At 48.6% G+C, this 17241-nt stretch overlaps 1 protein-coding gene across 1 annotated transcript; it reads right to left on the reverse strand.

Annotated features, from left to right (window-relative positions):
* Positions 1-799: 799 nt before the first annotated feature.
* Positions 800-16035, reverse strand: LOC102266510 (B-lymphocyte antigen CD20). The gene is made up of 7 exons (XM_005906418.3): positions 15852-16035; positions 7582-7755; positions 7050-7169; positions 5839-5895; positions 4106-4342; positions 3058-3159; positions 800-1978 (listed from the first exon to the last, which is right to left on the reverse strand). The coding sequence occupies exons 2-7, from the start codon at positions 7738-7740 to the stop codon at positions 1742-1744; spliced, it is 912 nt and encodes a 303-aa protein (XP_005906480.1). The 5' UTR covers positions 7741-7755; positions 15852-16035; the 3' UTR covers positions 800-1741.
* Between the last annotated feature and the right edge of the window lie 1206 nt (positions 16036-17241).

Here is a 17241-nt window from a genome sequence, read left to right on the forward strand (position 1 = left end):
TTGACATCTCACGGTTCAAACCCAGACTAGGGTTACGTGAATACGAACTTGAGAATGTTGGAGGCTCCTGTGACCAGGATGTTAACAAGAGTAGAGAAGCTTAGAGGAACACCTTGTTTGAATCAGCTGCTGCAGCTGAGCACACATAGTGTTTTATTCATTTAAAGCCATTTTCAAGAACTTTACACAGAGAAATGCCCCACCTACTTTTTTTTCTCTAATCACCACAAATATCTTTTATCCGTGGTCCCTAACAAAGTGGAAGTGTCCCTGAGGGTGCAAATTGCATCATCTATATACCCGTCAGGGTCTGGCAGCATTTACCATGCAGCAAATGCTCAAACATGGTTGATAGATTTTAGTGATATCTTCCTAGGTTAACGCTCTCTCTGTGTAGGGTAGTAACCTCTCTGAACAAGAATCTAGAGGTAGGGTAAACAGTCCCTGAGATCTGGCATTGTAAGTAATTGTGTTATTTTCGAGCATGATCTTTCTCAGAATGTCTCTAGCACTTAGTATCTGCATTTTATAATCTGACAGCGAATTGTATGTTAGTGAGTTTTTGAAGACTGAATGTTTAAGTTTTTTGTCCCCAAGGGGTAAAACATGATTTCTGATTCTTTTGTGTCTTTCTCAACACCTCTTTCATGCTGGTCAGAGAGCAGATGCTTGATAAACCTGTTGATTCGGCTCTTACGTAGACACTGGATAGGCAATTCTGTGGTTTCAAGCATTACAGTATTTGAATAAGAAGATCTGGGTATGAAATAAGACTCTCAAAATTACTTGTGGTGACTATTGACAAGTTACATTGATTTATTTGCTTACTGTGTGAACATTGTAAAACAGAGATAGGAATTTTTTTCCTTGATCATGGAAGATCAATGACAATTATTTGATAAAATGTTTTGTGAACTGGAAAACACTGAAAAATGCAAGCACTGATCATCCTTTGCGACTTGGGCATTCATTACGGCATTTGTTTCCATCATCCTTTCTTCTCTTGCCTAAAGGGGAAAAGTATGTAGACAGTGCAGCCAAGAGCCTAGAGGAGGAGCTAGGAAAAGTTAAGACGGAAGGAGACAGATCCAGGCATAAGCGGTGCTGTTTGTACAGACAGGGCTGAGGACTGGCCCCTTAGAGCTCCTCCAGTGAGACACAAAGGCAACAGTGTCAGCCCCAAAGAAAGACAGATGGGATAGGTTCTTTACCGTGCCTCATTATTATTATTTTTTACTTTCCTGAAAACAGTGGTACAAAAGAGATCACACACACACACACACAAATGTAGATGTGGAAGAAATCAAAGATAGCTTAAGGATGGCATGGAGCAGTCACTTACATTTTTCATCTGATACAGAGTCTGCCTATTGGAGAGAAAAATGAAAAAACAAACTTCTGCTGCTGCTACTGCTGCTGTGACTACTCTGCTACACCTTGTCCAAGAGTCAGGCCAGTGACAAATCACACTCCACAGCCCTTATTCGGACCTCTCTCTTTTCACTGTAAGAAGGCTGCCTAAGCGAGAAGCACGGTGCGACAGTCTGCTGCAGGGGCCTGTGTTCATACTCTGAATGAGGATGGGGAGAAGGGAGCTGTCTGTGGTCGCTCCACGCCAAGACCAGAGGAAGACTTGAGGCCACGTGCAGAGCGCCTTCAGAAACGCGGGTGAGTAAGTCTCTGGGAAGCTGTGAACAGTAACGCTGAAAGAGAAAAGAAAACAGCAAAAGAAAAAAGCAGCTTAAGGGACACTGTCGTTCTCTATTGGCGAGTCTTCCTGGTCTTGGGGGGGCTCTGGAAAGTTCATTTCTGCTTCTTCTTCCTCTTCTTCTTGGACTGGAATAATCTCAATGTCTTCGTCATTCTTTGGTAGGGAAGATATTTCAATCTGCTCAGCCACTTCAATCTGCTCAACCACTTCTTCTTTTATTTCGATCGCCTGCTCCTTTTTTTCTTCAGCTGACAGGAGAACAACGTTCTGGAACACAAAATTGAGCAAACTTTTCTCGACTTTGATCACTGGCACATTTCTCAACAGTCTGCACAAATATTGGTATCTCCTGGTTTTTATGCTGTTTTCTAAATGCTTCTGCATACCAGGATTGGTATCCCAGGTGTTCAGATCCTCACCAAACCACTAGTCAAGGCTTATCCTCAAGGCCAGCAAATACTTGCCACCTTACCTGGAATGAACTCACAGTGTTCGGGAAAGAACACTGCGATAACAGAGGAATTTATATTTCAGTTTTGATTGGGCTTTATTGGAGATAACCTCAGGAAAGTATTAACTTGCTGTCTCTAGTCCTGTTTTCCTCACTTGCAAAATGAAGGCATTAACACTGATTTCTAAATTCTGTTGCAAAGCTGACATCCTATGGTTCTGAAGCCGTCGACAGTTGATCTATCACTGGGATATTCATATCTCTCAACCGTAGGGCCTCTTTGAACCTGCTGTTTTGGAAGAGAGATTAGGTAGAAAGAAGAGGGGAGAAGGGAGTACTGCAAAATTGGGTTTGGAAGAACTAGTGGCTGTAATCAGCCTTCAGCCATCTAGGTATGGAAACCTGAAATCAGGAGGCACGACTGAAGTCCAGCAGAGTCCAAGGTTAGTAAGAGGATGCACGGAGCACAGGACCCTTGTACTTCTTTTAACTGCCATGCCCCCGCCCCCTCCCCGCCCTGGGAATCCTAGTAGACGTTCAGTGCACAGCTGTTGAGCAAATGAAGTAAGTAGTATTCAGGGTGTGTCACAGTGAAGCAGGATGCTTTGTGGGTACAGGCAGGGAGAGAGCAGGTTGGCCCCTCCAGGTCTGCGCCATGGGGTGGAGACACACAAGTAGTAATGCACCTCCTCCTCCCTGTGGACACAGGCTGCAGTCAGCCCCGGTCAGCCATTTCTCAAATGCGCTGAACATTACTGGTATTTTCTGCTTCCCAGAAATATGCAAGAATCATTTTTCATGATGCTCCAGACTCATCAGATTACGCTCTCCATAGATGATTTTTGCAGGTGAGACTCTCCTAAGGGAGGTTGTGAATGGCACAGCTTCTACTTACAGCTTTGGGTCTGGAGCATAGTTTTTTCCACTCATTCTCAACAGTGCCAGCTGTCACAAGTTTCTGGAGGAAGGCAAAGATCATCATCACTGCGAAATTGCTCTGAAGAACAGAAAAATGAGGGTAAAAATGTACTAATGAAGATACGAGAATATGGTTAATGCACAGCACATGACCGTTGACTAAAAGTAAATGATTAAAAGGCCAGTTCTGGAGGGAAATGTGACTGACTGTGAGAAATGCTGGCATCTGCATAACCCTAACCCTTAGTGCAGCTCCTGGCACATAACAGAGAGTGTGTGTTGTTGACCGAAAGTAAGGCAGTAATAATTAGTTGAAGAATCAATTCCGTGCAGGTAAGAACAGTTTAATGTGAGTTCCACATGAAACTGTATCCAGCTTTAGGTAGTATAGTATTACACCAAGGAAATTTCTCCACACCTGGGAGATGTATTTTTTTTCCTTCAAGTGAAGTGAAGTTTTAGTCATTAAAGTCATGTCCAGCTCTTTTATGACCTCATGGACAGTAACCCGCCAGGCTCCTCTGTCCATGGGATTTTCCAGGCAAGAGTATTGGAGTGGGTTGCCATTTCCTTCTCCAGGGGATCTTCCAGACCCAGGGATCAAACCCACATCTCCTGCATCGGCAGGTGGATTCTTTACTATTGAGCCACGTGGGAAGCCCTTGAGGCAAATGGCATTTATTACAACTTAGGTTCTTCAATGTTCATCTTAATAATAAAGATTAGTTCCATTAATAGTACTAATAAGTGTTAAAGCAAAGGCTTAAATAGCACTTTCTGTGTACCAGACACTGTTCGAAGTGCTTTTCACGTGTTAACTCATCCCTCAGAACAGTTGTATAAATACTGTCACCATCTCCCATTTTACAGAGGAAGAAAATGAGACAGAGTGCGATGTGGCCAGAATTCTGCTCAAAAGCACGTAGGCACTAAGCAACAGGCACAGACAGCCTGGACCCAGAGTTGATGATCGTAAGAGAAATGCCGTGTTTCCTTCCGGAAAGTAAATCCCACTTCATACTCACCAGGAACACAAACCGTATCCTGGCACAATATTCCACGGACTGAGAGTTATTCTCATCAGGGTTAGCTCGCTCACAGTTGTTGATGTTAATATACGGCACCTGAGTCTTAATAAGGTTCAGATTCTCCATTTTAAAAAAGTGGGAAATTGTCATATTAAATATGTCCATGATCAAAAAAATTATTCCAGAAATAGCAGCAAAGAGGCTCAAAGAGCTCATTATTAGTCTTCCTGTAAGCTGAAATAAGAGACACAGATACTTATTAATTGAGTCTAATTTCCAATTGGACAATATGAGCTAGGACGGAGTTCCAGATCTTATTTTCCTGACTCATAAAGGTACTACATCTAAATCCTGCTAAGTCCTGTCTCTCTTGGCTGTTTTAGCGTCTTTGTCACTGTAAAATAAACACCTTCCTGTCTGCACCTTGTCTCGCTCTCGGTCCTCCTCACCTCATTTATGCCACCCATCCAATCAGTTCATCGAGAAAATGTTCTAAAGCGATCCTCGTACTTCCTTTAGCTGCCAGGGCCCACCCCTTCCCCCCTCCCCCCCGCCCCCTGGAATCCTAGTAGATGTTCAGTGCACAGCTGTTGAGCAAATGAAGTAAGTAGTATTCAGGGTGTGTCACAGTGAAGCAGGATGCCTTGTGGGTACAGGCAGGGAGAGAGCAGGTTGGCCCCTCCAGGTCTGCGCCATCGGGTGGAGACACACAAGTAGTAATGCACCTCCTCCTCCCTGTGGACACAGGCTGCAGTCAGCCCCGGTCAGCCAGCCACCTCCCAAAACAAACACACTTAGGGCTGGCGTCCTGGGTAGGGCTCGCCACCTTACAGGGATGACGAAGGGTCAAAACCAGGACGATTCACGCAACAAGCACCACAATGACGTGTGGTTACTGATGATTATCTTACAACACGGACATTTCATCCCTGGTTGTGTGACCTACAGATCAAGTCAGTACGACGGGCTGTACTTTAAATACAACTTCATCTTCATAAACAGTTGTTTTCCCCACAAAGTGAGTTTGTCAGACCACCTCTAGAGGGGAGCCATCTCAATCTCTCATGGACTTGGAAGTGACTTAAATTAGGAAGACCTTAGTAAATGTAGAAAAGTTGAAGAAGGAAGCCTGCTGGTAAACTCTTGACCTGTAGAGAGTCAGGGGGTCTACCTGGGTGTGAATGTGTCCTGAGGAGTTCCATGAGCAAGACCCCTCTAGCTCCTTATAGCCCCTGAAGCACCTTCATATACTTTATCCTGCATATACGTTACTCTGTTTTATCCTCAGGACAGTTTCATATGGTAGCAAGGACTGTTATCTCCATCTCTTAGGTGAAAATTTAGAGGTACGTAGGGGGAAGCTGGCTTGCCCAAGGCTACAGCTCAAGGTTAACTAAGACTTGAGTCAACCACGGTCTTGATTAGACCATTTTCCTCAATGCTGATCTGAGAGAACAGACACGACTTTCAAAGAGATCTCAGTCTCTTGCAGCATCTCTCATTCCTGAGACCATAAGCCTGCTCTTCATCGATCTGCCTCTGTTTCCACGGACATCCCGTTTTCACGTTTGTTATGAACCAGTCACAGTAGCATCATAGAGGATCTTTCACTTCTGGGGGTTGAGGGGTAACTGCTACTGTGACTCCAAGGGTCTTCCAGGGTCCTTGTTTCCAGCTGAGAAAGCAGACACTGCTCTGATGTGCGGGAAAGGAGGGCATGTGTTACTTGCCATGCTCTGTGTGGAGTTCTTCTCCGCTGCTGCCAGCAGTGATCCAGAAATGATGAACTGTAAAAAAGAGAGGTGGTGGGTGGGGAGAGATGGGAGAAGCAGCAGGGAGAGGGGCAGAGAGGAAGATCACCTTTTAATGTGGAGAAGCGATTGTGAAAAAGCTGTCCACCCTTTCAATCACTTTCCCTGCCCTTTTTAATGGACTCATTCATTTTTCAGCACATATTTCTCCACTATTCAGGCTCAACCACATTAAATCCATGCCTTTCATTCAACCAGCTGGGGATCTGTGACTAGGCACTTAGTAAAACCAGAGGCAGAACTCACATTTCCATGTCAATTGGTACTCACACTGTGAATTTAAAAGTTTTATTTTTAGCTTTCCATTTTTAAAACAATTTGGGGACTTGTTCTTTGGAGTCCACCGTGTTTTCAATGACTGATGGCAATGATGAGTGAACTGACGCAGAAGAGGCACTTGGCCTCACGTAGCAGGCGCATCATTAAAATGTGGGCTGCTACGGGAAGTGATCACTGTTTCTCGTGTTCCCGTTCTACTCTTCAAGCTGTAAAATGGAGGAAACTCTGGCTCTAGTCGATCTCTCCTTGCCCTGAAAATTTCAGTCCTGAACCTGTCTTCAGAGCTCATCTGTGAAAGTGTAATGGGGATAAAGACATCACTGCCTCACACCTCATGCACACAGGGTTGCAGACTTGGAAAGCTGCACGTGGAGCAGCCATGAGGATTACTGCTCTGCTGACAGGCGAGGGGGGTTTACTTGGCATGAGACTGTTTCACCACACGAGACAGGAACTAAAGAGAATCGTCCGGAAGAAGGGCCAGGTGGGAGGAGCTGCAATGCCCCCGCCCACTCTTGCTTTCTGAAACACCAACCCGTACAGTCTAGGACCCACCCAGCTCCACCCCGGCCGTTGAGTTTGGAGAGGTCGTCCTTGGAGCGGTCTTCCCCCGCTGTGGACATCCACGTCGGGCCCCGTTCTCTGAATTCCCAAGAAGTGTGACCAGTGACTCAACCATGAGACTCAAGCTCAACTCAGCCTCTTTTTCCTCTAAATCACTTCAACCAGACAACCTGTTCCCCACTCCTATGCTTTCCTCAACACATAGGTGATCTGGTATATTCCTGTGGAGCTGCTTTGAACTTTTTTGTCTGCATCACTCCCCATTAAGGTTACTAGGTTTTACTCACCATGATGCCTCCCCAGAGAGGGTACCACAAGGTTACACAGATGGGCATGTAGACGTCCATGTGGATCAGCATGAGGCTGCCCAGGGCAATGTGGAACAGCCCGTTCATGATCTGGACAGCCTGCGGGGAGGAGAGGGGCGCTGACGGCGGAACTTCCGCAGGAGGGCGGAAGGGCGGTGTGAGATGTCCAGAGCAAGCGTTCAAGGGCCCAAGACCTTTGTCATCTTCAGATTCATTTTCCCCACCACCCCGGCATTTCCATGGCAGGTATACTGGGATACTGGTGATGAATTGGGATGGAGGCCCCTAACTGTGCAAGTCTCAGGATCGGGGCAGGGGAGCATAAACCGCAGTAATCTCTGCATCCCTGGTTTGACCACCCCCCCGCCCCACAGCCCATGTCAGACATAAAGAACACCTCATGTTGGATCAAATACCTTCTAGTCAGGTTGAATCCTGTACCTGGCCTGTAGCAGCTGCTTCTAGAGGCCAGAGAGTCCCTAGGATGTGGAATGCAGGGTGACTGACTTACCCCCAGAGCCTTCGCTTCCCTCATGAAGAAGCTCTGTGTGGGGCCCACCACCACAGGCACCCTCCTGGGAACCACTTTCTGAGCAGCATGCATGGCAATGGGACCTTTCAGAGGCTCTGCTGGGAAGGCTCCAACCATTGAATTCCTGGGTGTCGTCATTTCACCCTCAGACTCCTGAAGATAAGTAATAAAATGAGAGGAAACAGGACTGTTAGCTAACTTCTACCTTGTCGTGAATCTGAATAGTTTCCTCTGTGTTCTCTGCAAGGCGTCACTGAAGACAGTCAGAGCCTCTTCCTACTGGCTTTGGATCTGAGGCAAAGCCTCCTTCCACGTTCTGAGACAGGGTCTGGGGGAGCATCTCAGACAAGGTATGACAAGTGGAGTATTTCCTGCCTGATCAGTAATTGAGGATGTCAGAGTCATCAGTGATTCTGGCCCTGCAGTGTGAATTTCTGAGCCCTAAGGGCACCCATTAAAAGACGCTTGCTCCTGGGAAGAAAAGCTATGACCAACCTAGACAGCATATTAAAAAGCAGAGACATTACTTTGCCAACAAAAGTCCGTCTAGTCAAGGCTATGGTTTTTCCTGTGGTCATGTATGGATGTGAGAGTTGGGCCATAAAGAAAGCTGAGCACCGAAGAACCGATGCTTTTGAACTGTGGTGTCAGAGAAGACTCTTATGAGTCCCTTGGACAGCAAGGAGATTCAACCAGTCCATCCTAAAGAAAATGAGTCCTGAATATTCATTGGAAGGACTGATGCTGAAGCTGAAACTCCAATACTTGGGCCACCTGATGTGAAGAACTGACTCATTGGAAAGACCCTGATGCTGGGAAAGATTGAAGGCGGGAGGAGAAGGGGACGACAGAGGATGAGATGCTTGGATGGCATCACTGACTCGACGGACATGAGTTTGAGCAAGCTCCAGGATATGGTAAAGGACAGGGAGGCCTGGTGTGCTGCAGTCCATGGGATCAGACACGACTGAGCGCCTGAACAACAATATGAAAGGAATGATTTCCATGAGGCCAGACTCTTACATCTTCCCATACATAGAAAAGCACTGAATTCCCTAACTTGGAAGGTCTGATTTCCTTTAATTAACAGTAACATCTTGATGTTCAGGCTACCTGCCTTTTGCTTCCAAACTTCTGAATGACCTGGCGCCTTCCCTCGGCTCTTCAGGGCAGTTCTCTCAGGATTCCTTGAGATGCTGCTTCCTGGGCTTAAGTCCTAAAAACTTCTGCCAAATAAAAGAACATCCTCGACCTTTAGGTTGAGCCTGTTTTTAGATGTACAGGTGTCTGGCTCAGGGCCCCCTGCCAGCACTCTCGACACCCACACGAGGGTCACGGTTTTTCTTTGTGGAGAAGGTCACACTCGTTAACTTGTGTGTTCTGTGCGTCCGTCACCCGTGGCTGCTTCTCTTGTGCTTTAATACAAGAAAATGTACTTTTCACGGGCTTCTCCTTGTCCTCTGCTTATCTGCTTTTGTCCGTGGTGATGGGCCAGAGTCACCGTGGTGGAAGATGGTGAAGACTGTGCCTGCAGTCAGGAGGGGCCAGTACAGTCTGCCCTGCTCCCACTAACTCTGCAATCTTGAGTACGTCACCTCAGGGAGGTTCTCGAAGGTGCTGTGTAAGACGGTGGCCTCCTGAATCATACATCAGACTGCCTAGGTTCAGATCATGATTTCCCTGTTTGCTGTGAAACTTTGGGCAAGTTCTTCAAACTCTGGGCCTCAAGTTCTTCAGCCATAAAACGGGGGCAGTGATAATTCCTGTCTCGTACGGTTGCTTTAAGACTTCAGTGGCCCTATGGCCTGTGTGCCTCAGCCGGGGGCAGCTCAGACCTCAGCATCGCGAAGAAGCCTTCCCCGAGCCCTCAGTCCACAGCGCGGCCTCCCGATGACTCTCCCGCAGCTGCTCCCTTTCTTTGCTTCGTGGTCACTCACTGTGAGTAGCTGCTGTGTTTGCCTGCTTCTTTATCGTTTGTCTTTCCCTACTAGAGCATACATCCCTTGCGTTTCTTCTTTACTAGTCACAGCACGCCTGGGACTTCCCCAGAGGTCCAGTGGCTAAGACTCCACTCTCCCACTGCAGGGGGCCCGGGTCCCATCCGGGATGAGCCATCTGCCGCAACCAAGAGTTTGCAAGATGCCACCAGAGACCCCGCATGCCGCGGTGAAGAGGGAGGGGCCTCGTGCCGCCCCGAGACCCGGGGACAGTCGGCCAAGTAAGCGAGTACGTTTAAAAGTAATGAAAGTGAGCCTGGGTTGAGAAGTGTCCTCGTGAGGGTAACTGAAGAAGTGGATGCAGGTGAAGCACCCATGTCTGAAGCCTTCGCTTCTTTTGTTCTTGCTCCTGTCCTTACCATGATTTCCTTTAGGAGCATTTGTTTCTATTTTTTTTCCCATCTGAAAAATGAGACCGATACACCTTTCACAGACAGGTTGTGATAAATAAGTATGTTAACGTAAGTGAAAATGCCCCGTACATAGGAGAAAGTAAATGTGGTCTGATCTCTGGGTTCTGAACAGAAATGTCCCTTTCCGGTTCTGACACTTTAAGACTGTTCTACCTTCTTCATCGTGTGACCCCCTTCGTAATTCATTTCTTTGGGTCAGTTACTGGCATGAATTCCGCGGAGCCTTTCCTGGGCCCTGGAAGTCTTCCTTTAGGGACACAGAGTTCGTGTTGTCCTCATTGACTGAGTCACGTGAGTGGCCTTGGAGGCCGAGGCTGTGCATCCCGCGTGCTTATCTCTGGGCGCCTGCCGGGGTGCTGAGGACAGGTGTTGGGAGCCTCCCAGGCCCCGTCCTGTGCCCACTTCCCAGTAACACAAACATTCTGGGTCTGGCACCTCACCTGAGCCTCACGGGGGAGACGGGAGGAAGCATTGCCTCGCTTGTGCAAAAACGGCAGCAAGGACACAGAGGCGTGAGTAACTTGTTCAAAGTCACAGCCACCAGGGATTGAAAATGAGGGCTTGGCAGAAATAGAGGCATCATTACAGAGAACAAACATACGAATCACCAAGCTGGGGAAGGGCGCAGGGATGAGCTGGGAGATTGGGGCTGACGTTTGCACACGCCCAGGTGTGAAGGAGCTGACTAATGCCACTGCTGTGGCACAGGGAGCCCTGCTCAGTGTTCCCTGATGTAAACGGGAAGGAGATCCGAAAACGAGGGGGATGTGTGTTTATGTAATAGCTGGCTGACTTGGATGGACGGCGCAAACTAACAACAACACTTTAAAGCAACTACACGCCAATAAAAATTTTAGAAAATGAGGGCTAAGACCTACCCAACACAGTATTTATGATACCAGGCTGCTTTGTCTCCCGTGGGGAACAGGAATTTAGCCTTTCCTTTGTGAAGCTTTTCCTTCTAATTCATATAAATGTATGATTTGGGAGATTATAAATCAGTTGAAAGCAGAATAGCTGTCTGAGCCGTGGTAGAAGGAACGAGGAGAGGCTGTGGGTTTGTCACACCTGATGTTTGCCCCGTCTCTAGACTGCCAGATGCCAGGTGGTCTCAGGGACCTGCTTTGCACCACAAACCTCCCCACAAGACCGCCAACAAAAGGCAATATATTAACATAGACCACTAAAGGAGTTTACAAAGTCATTTCTGGTGAGCAGGCGGAGTTTTCAGCGCCAGTCTGAACCTCAGAAACCATTCTGTTTGTTTGACAAATGAGGAAACTGTGGCGCGGGGATGGGACATGCCTTGTTGGAGACCTTGCCCTTGGGATTTCCCTGGTGGTCCAGCGGTTAAGACTTTGTGCCTCCAATTCAGGGGGTGCAGGTTCGATCCCTTGGGGAACTAAGATCCCCCAGGCTGTGTGCAGTGCAGCCAAAAAAAATGTTGACATACTCCCATAATTACCATGAGTAATAAATGATGGACACGTTTTTTAAAAAAAGACCTTGCACGTAGTGACAGAGCCAAACCCAGGGCCCTGAGGCTGGTGCCTTTCTCTGCACTGCAGGCTGGACCACATGGAGCTGTTCACGGAGCGCCCGCTCCGTGCCAGGGATATTGGGTACCTGGCTCCAGCTCTCCCACACCTTTCCTACTAACTGGGCGTTTTGTCTTTCTGCGGGCATGGAAATGGGAGTTCTGAGAACTTAGTTAATTCTCCCACGGTTAAGCATGGAAGGGGCTTCCCTGGTGGCCCAGTGGTAAAGAACCTGCCTTCCAATACAGGAAGTGTGAGTTGGATCCCTGGGTCGGGACGATCCCCTGGAGTAGGAAATGGCAACCCACTCCAGGGTTCTTGCCTGGGGAACCGCGTGGACAGAGGAGCCTGGCGGGTCCACGGGGCCACAAAGAGTCAGACATGACTTAGCAACTAAACAAGAATAACAAGTATGGAGTGAGCCGGGGTCTCCTTGCTTCTCTCCAGAGCCAAGGTCATCAGTTATCTGGACAGAAGGCGATGACTGGACTACTGTTGTTTTAATGTCTCCTTATTTCTCAGTTGCTTAAGGTTATATTATTGGTGACATAAACCTTTTATGTGAACAAGCCCTGCCAGGGCTGTGTCAGCAATGACTGATGGCACTAATGACTTTGGAGGGGAATATTTTGTTTCTCTTAGAATGATGTCTCACTCTGACAAGTGTATTTCTACAAAACCTTCAACACATATATTACTGTAAATGGTAATTTATAAACACAGACATACTTGTTTCTCTATGCTACTTCATTTTTTCATGGAAATAACTATATATATACCAGAGAAGCCCATATAAATATATATATATATATATATATATATTTATAGCAGGTTATTGTAGACTGACTACTGAAAAGATTTTATTCATTTTATTCTCTGGGGATATATGAAACTGGGCCACGCAGTCATCAGAATACTGTAGATTCCTGCAGCCTTACCCTGTGCACTTTTTTAATTGTTCACTGTGACTTTTTGTCCCCGCCGGTGTCTTTTCCAGCACACGGTTAGGCTCAGAGACCAGTGGGTACACTTGGTAGCGATGACTGATCACATTGGTCAAATGTGGTCATAAGAGGGTTTTATTCTCACTGAACTATACTAAAAGCAGGACTGCGTTGATCAGACCCTGCCCTGTGTTATTAGAGCAACTTCTGCAAATCGTTTGGGGTTTGTGAACAGCGCCCACACGGTTCCCCTGTCCACCTATACTGAAGACCATCCCACAGCCTTTATGGGTTTTGGTTTGAATAATGACTTTTAGGTCCAATAAGCCCATCCTTTACTCAGAAGCTCAAAGCTGCACAGCTCTTGTTACCTCAGCTTCCTCCTTTGCCACTCAAAATAGTTTTCATTTTCCCCTCGTGGCCTCCGGAGTGCCTGTCTCTGAGGAAGCGTGGCCTCACTTCCTCCCTGCTGCCGGTGCCCCTCCGCCCGTCTCCTTTCACTGCGGTCTAATTCTTCAGAGATCTGCCCTCGCGTCTCCGGCTCTCGTTCTGTTCATGGAGGATAAGGCGGAAAGACCTCTGCTGTTCCTAGGCCCCAGCTCTGTTGCTTGCTGCCTTGGTGATCTGATCTCTCCAGTCAGCGTTTTGTTTTGAGAACATGGGATAATTTCAACGTAAGGCGCTCAGAGGATAACTGTCACTGGAACCTGCGGTTTTGTTTTTTAATTTTTAAGTTTTTTTTAATTGGAGGATAACTGTTTTACAGTGTTGTGCTGGTTTCTGCCACACAGCAGCATGAACCAGCCGTATACAGATGTACATGCCCTCCCTCTGAGCCTCCCTTCCCTGTGCTATGCAGCGGCGTCGCACTAGCTGTCTGCTCTGCTACACACGCTCGTGTGTATATGCCAGTGCTACCGCCTCTATTCGTCCCGCCCTCTCCTTCCCCCGCGGTGTCCACAACATTCAGAACAGAACGAAGAACCTTCGTTAGGATTAGCAGGTACTGCAGTGTCCCCCAGCCCCAAAGCCCCTTCCTCTACCCCGGGCCTGCCCCGGCCACTTCCCAGCCCCACCCCAGTCCTGTGTCCCCAGCGGCTCAAGCGCTTCCTGTCTCCCTCCACCGCCTCACCACCCACTTACTCCTCGACACTCCGCAGCTAGTTCCTGCCGGAGCCACTCGGCTGAAACCGCTCTTTTCAAGGACTGTGCTGCAGGGATTTCCCTAGAGGCCCAGTGGTTTAAGACCCTGCGCTTCCACCGCAGGGAGCACGGGTTCCATCCCTGGTCTGGGAACCGAGATCCTGCGTGTCACTGTGGTCCTGCATGCCACGAGCTGGGGGCGAGACAGCTCCAAGAGATAAAAAGTGTGCTGTTGAGCCAGGCACCAGCCCTCAGACAGCTTCATGTCCGTATCCCTGCCTCCCTGGCTTGGAAAGCTGGAGCCATATTCCTCTCCAGCTCTTTCGTCTCTACGTGGAGCCAGTGGCCAAGTCCTGCCTTTTCTACCTCTGCAAGGGATCCTGGTTTGCAGGTGGACCTTTTTCTTTTTTCTTTTTACTGCCAGCGTCACCCCATGAGTGAGATTCTCGTTTCCTTTCCTGGTCTAGCACAAAAATCTTACTTTTCTGACTTTCATCTCTCTTTCCTAATCCATCCTCTGTGTGGCCACTAGAGCAGGCTCTCTAAATCCCTGCTGAAGTTATACTTTTTCCTGCACTCGAACTCATCTCTGATCCATCATTGCCTGCTGGAGAAACCCTCCACCTGGCTGCTCACAGACTCTACATGACTTTTTTTTTTTTTTTTCAGTTTCAGACTTTGCTTTATTCTAAGAGTTTAGGCTTAAGAAGCATTGCCCATCTCTTGGTTTTCAGAAACACTGGTGGTCTCAACATGGTTTCTTAAACTCACATCCGTACACTGCCCACAAAGCCACTGGTTTGGACACATCTCCTGCCTCCCAGGCAGCACTACTGGTAAAGAACCCGCCTGCCAATGCAGGAGACACAAGAGACATGGGTTCAATCCATGGGTCAGGGAGATCCCCTGGAGGAGGGCATGGCAACTCACTTTAGTGTTCTTGCCTGGAGAATCCCATGGACAGAGGAGCCTGGCGGGCTACAGCCCAGGGGGCTGCAAAAGAGTCAGACAGACTGAGCACACACACATGGAAGGCTCTTCCTGGGCAGAAATTCTTCAAACCCCCAGCTCTTTGCATTCCTTCAGTTCAGTTCAGTTCAGTCGCTCAGTCATGTCTGACTCTGTGCAACCCCATAGACCACAGCCCACCAGGCTCCCCTGTCCCTGGGATTCTCCAGGCAAGAACACTGGAGTGGGTTGCCATTTCCTTCTCCAATGCATGAAAGTGAAAAGTGAAAGTGAAGTCACTCAGTCGTGTCCAACTCTTAGCGACCCCATGGACTGCGGCCCACCAGGCTCCTCCATCCAGGGGATTTTCCAGGCAAGAGTGCAAGAGTGGAGTGCCATTGCCTTCTCCCTTTTCTACACACTATGAGCTAATAAATAAGAAACTGAATCGTTTTCCTGGGCAGCTTTACACACACTCAGGTGTCAGACCAAAAGGCAACCATTTCCCCTCACCTGTTGATCAGTGAGCTGAGACCGTTTTATGGGAGTGTTGCTGGTTTCAGGAAAGAACCATGACAGGGTTAGGTCATCTCTATCAGCCTTCACTAGATCCTTCTCGCACCGCCACCCACCCCACCAGCAGCGGCTGGGATGGATTTGAGGCAGGGTTTTGTGTTCAGTTTGCTGTCCACCAAGCCCCTCCAGAAACTTCTAGCCCGAGAGGCTTACCAACACCTACGGCTATTCACATTTAGTGCGATATCTCTGGAGACAAAAGCATTTAAAGCGAGAGGCGTGTTGTTTTCATAATAGCCGTGCCTGATTATTTTCTCACTTGGTACAGGGCCATTCTAGGAGCGTTGGGACTTTAGCTCGTTTATTCTTCATAGTGCAGGGGTATTACTGCTGCCCCCGTTTTACAGATAAGGAAACCGAGGAATATTGAGGTTCAGTAACTTGGTGGTGGTGGAGCTCAGGTTGGAGCCCAGCAGGTAGTAAGCATGCTTTAATCTACATATTGCAGTCTGCTGCTTTTGTAGAATGACCCAGAGTTGACTGGCCCAGGCCATTCTTGAGAGAGAGAGCAGTTACGATGGTAGGTGGACCGCGCGTCTTGGTTTTGCCCCTCCTCAGATGAAGACACTGCCAGAAAACCCGACCAGGGAAGCCCTAGAATCAAAGCTGAGACTGTTGTCTCGTGAACCGTCCTGTGTCTTATCCATCACTGCCTCACAGTCACTTAAACAGAGCAAATGGATTCCTTACCTGAGTCTCCGAGGTCTCAAGGCTCAAGGGCTGATGTGTGGGTACTGGCCGCCGAGTTCACCTCACCAGCTCGTTTCCCCAGGACACGGGGGCCAGAGTGAGTGGGGCCAGGCCTGGGAGCGCCGAGGGATACCAGGTGACAGGAAGTCAGGGGCTTCTGCTGCCTTGGGCTCTGTGCTGATGGCTTGGGTTTAATACACAGTTATGAGAGCCGGAGGATATACAAAGAAGTTCCGCCATACCAAGAGGTTTCACTTCTTGAAAAAGACCCCAGGGACTGCCAGGCGTACTTCACGCTGCCTTAATTAGGACTGTGTACCCCCGCCCTGCAAGCAGGTGTGGATGGTCCCCAAGGGCAAGAAGGGCTCTAGAAATTCTCCCAAGGAGGGCTGTTAGGACTCTCCCTTTTTCCATTTGCTGTGGGAGGAGGCATCCGCGCAGAGCGATGCGGGGTCACCTAGCCCTTCCAGTGGAAGGGGTGTGTGCCCTCTGCACCCTCATTGGCCCATACGTAGAGTTCTAGTGGGACCATGAGCGTCTCATGTTGAATTTAGTAGAGATGGCCTAAAAATATTGTTCGGTGCTATAGAACGAGCCCCCGGAAGCCTTAGGTGAGAGCTCCACATTTGGGGTGTCACTGAAATAGCACCTTTACCTCCATGCTCGCCGTTTCCCTCCGCCTGTCTAGTCCCTGTGTCCTCTCTGCAGCAGGGGCTGGAGCCGTGTGACTCCGGAGCCCAGAGCCGGATCAGAGGGGGTGGAGGAGGATGATGGCCGGGAGAGTGAGATGGAAGACGGATCAGACCAAATCAGTATGGAGCAGGAAGCAAAGAGAGCTCTGTCCAAATATGCTGTGCCCCTTGCCCTACAGTATACAACCTTTTTGTTCATAGTTTGGATTTTCCCTGACTTTTACATTTTCATATCTATTAGTTTATCTCATCAGAGACCCAGGGCTACAGTTGGGCAGTCGTTTGCCGAGTCTAAAGGGCCGAAACACGGCAGCTCTGCGGCTGAACCTGACGTCAGTTCACACCCTCTCTCTTGCTCTCTCTCTCTTCTCTATTTCTCCCTCTTTTCTTTAAGGTGATCTGGAGTCAGATGATTAACACCAAGTAAAAGTCGTTCTGGAGAGGCTGATTTGGGGGCAACGTAGAAAAAGTGCCATCTCCCCACCGCTGGGGCAGCTCCTCAGGGGGACAGGCTGGCGTTTGAACAGGGAACTTGCTGCGGTGGAGCACGCACAGGTAGAAGCCACGCGGCCGCCTCTCACTGACGTCGCAGAGTGGAGAGGTGGACACGTGAGACCCCCGTCCGTTTAAGGTTCCGGCTGCGGGTCTGCGCGTATCTGCTGAGGCGCTTCGACAGCCGGCAACGTCCCAGGGTCTAA

Source organism: Bos mutus, chromosome 15 (assembly GCF_027580195.1).
Source record: "Bos mutus isolate GX-2022 chromosome 15, NWIPB_WYAK_1.1, whole genome shotgun sequence".
Taxonomy (NCBI): Eukaryota; Metazoa; Chordata; class Mammalia; order Artiodactyla; family Bovidae; genus Bos; species Bos mutus.

What these genes read in the sequence shown, in the direction of transcription:
- LOC102266510 (XM_005906418.3), bottom strand. Translation starts at nt 7,740, where the DNA reads ATGACGACACCCAGGAATTCAATGGTTGGAGCCTTCCCAGCAGAGCCT. An exon ending in GGGAAGCGAAGGCTCTGGGG is followed by an intron (nt 7,170 to 7,581) that starts GTAAGTCAGTCA and finishes TCCTCCCCGCAG; the next exon opens with GCTGTCCAGATCATGAACGG. An exon ending in TATGCTCCAGACCCAAAGCT is followed by an intron (nt 1,979 to 3,057) that starts GTAAGTAGAAGC and finishes TTTGTGTTCCAG; the next exon opens with AACGTTGTTCTCCTGTCAGC.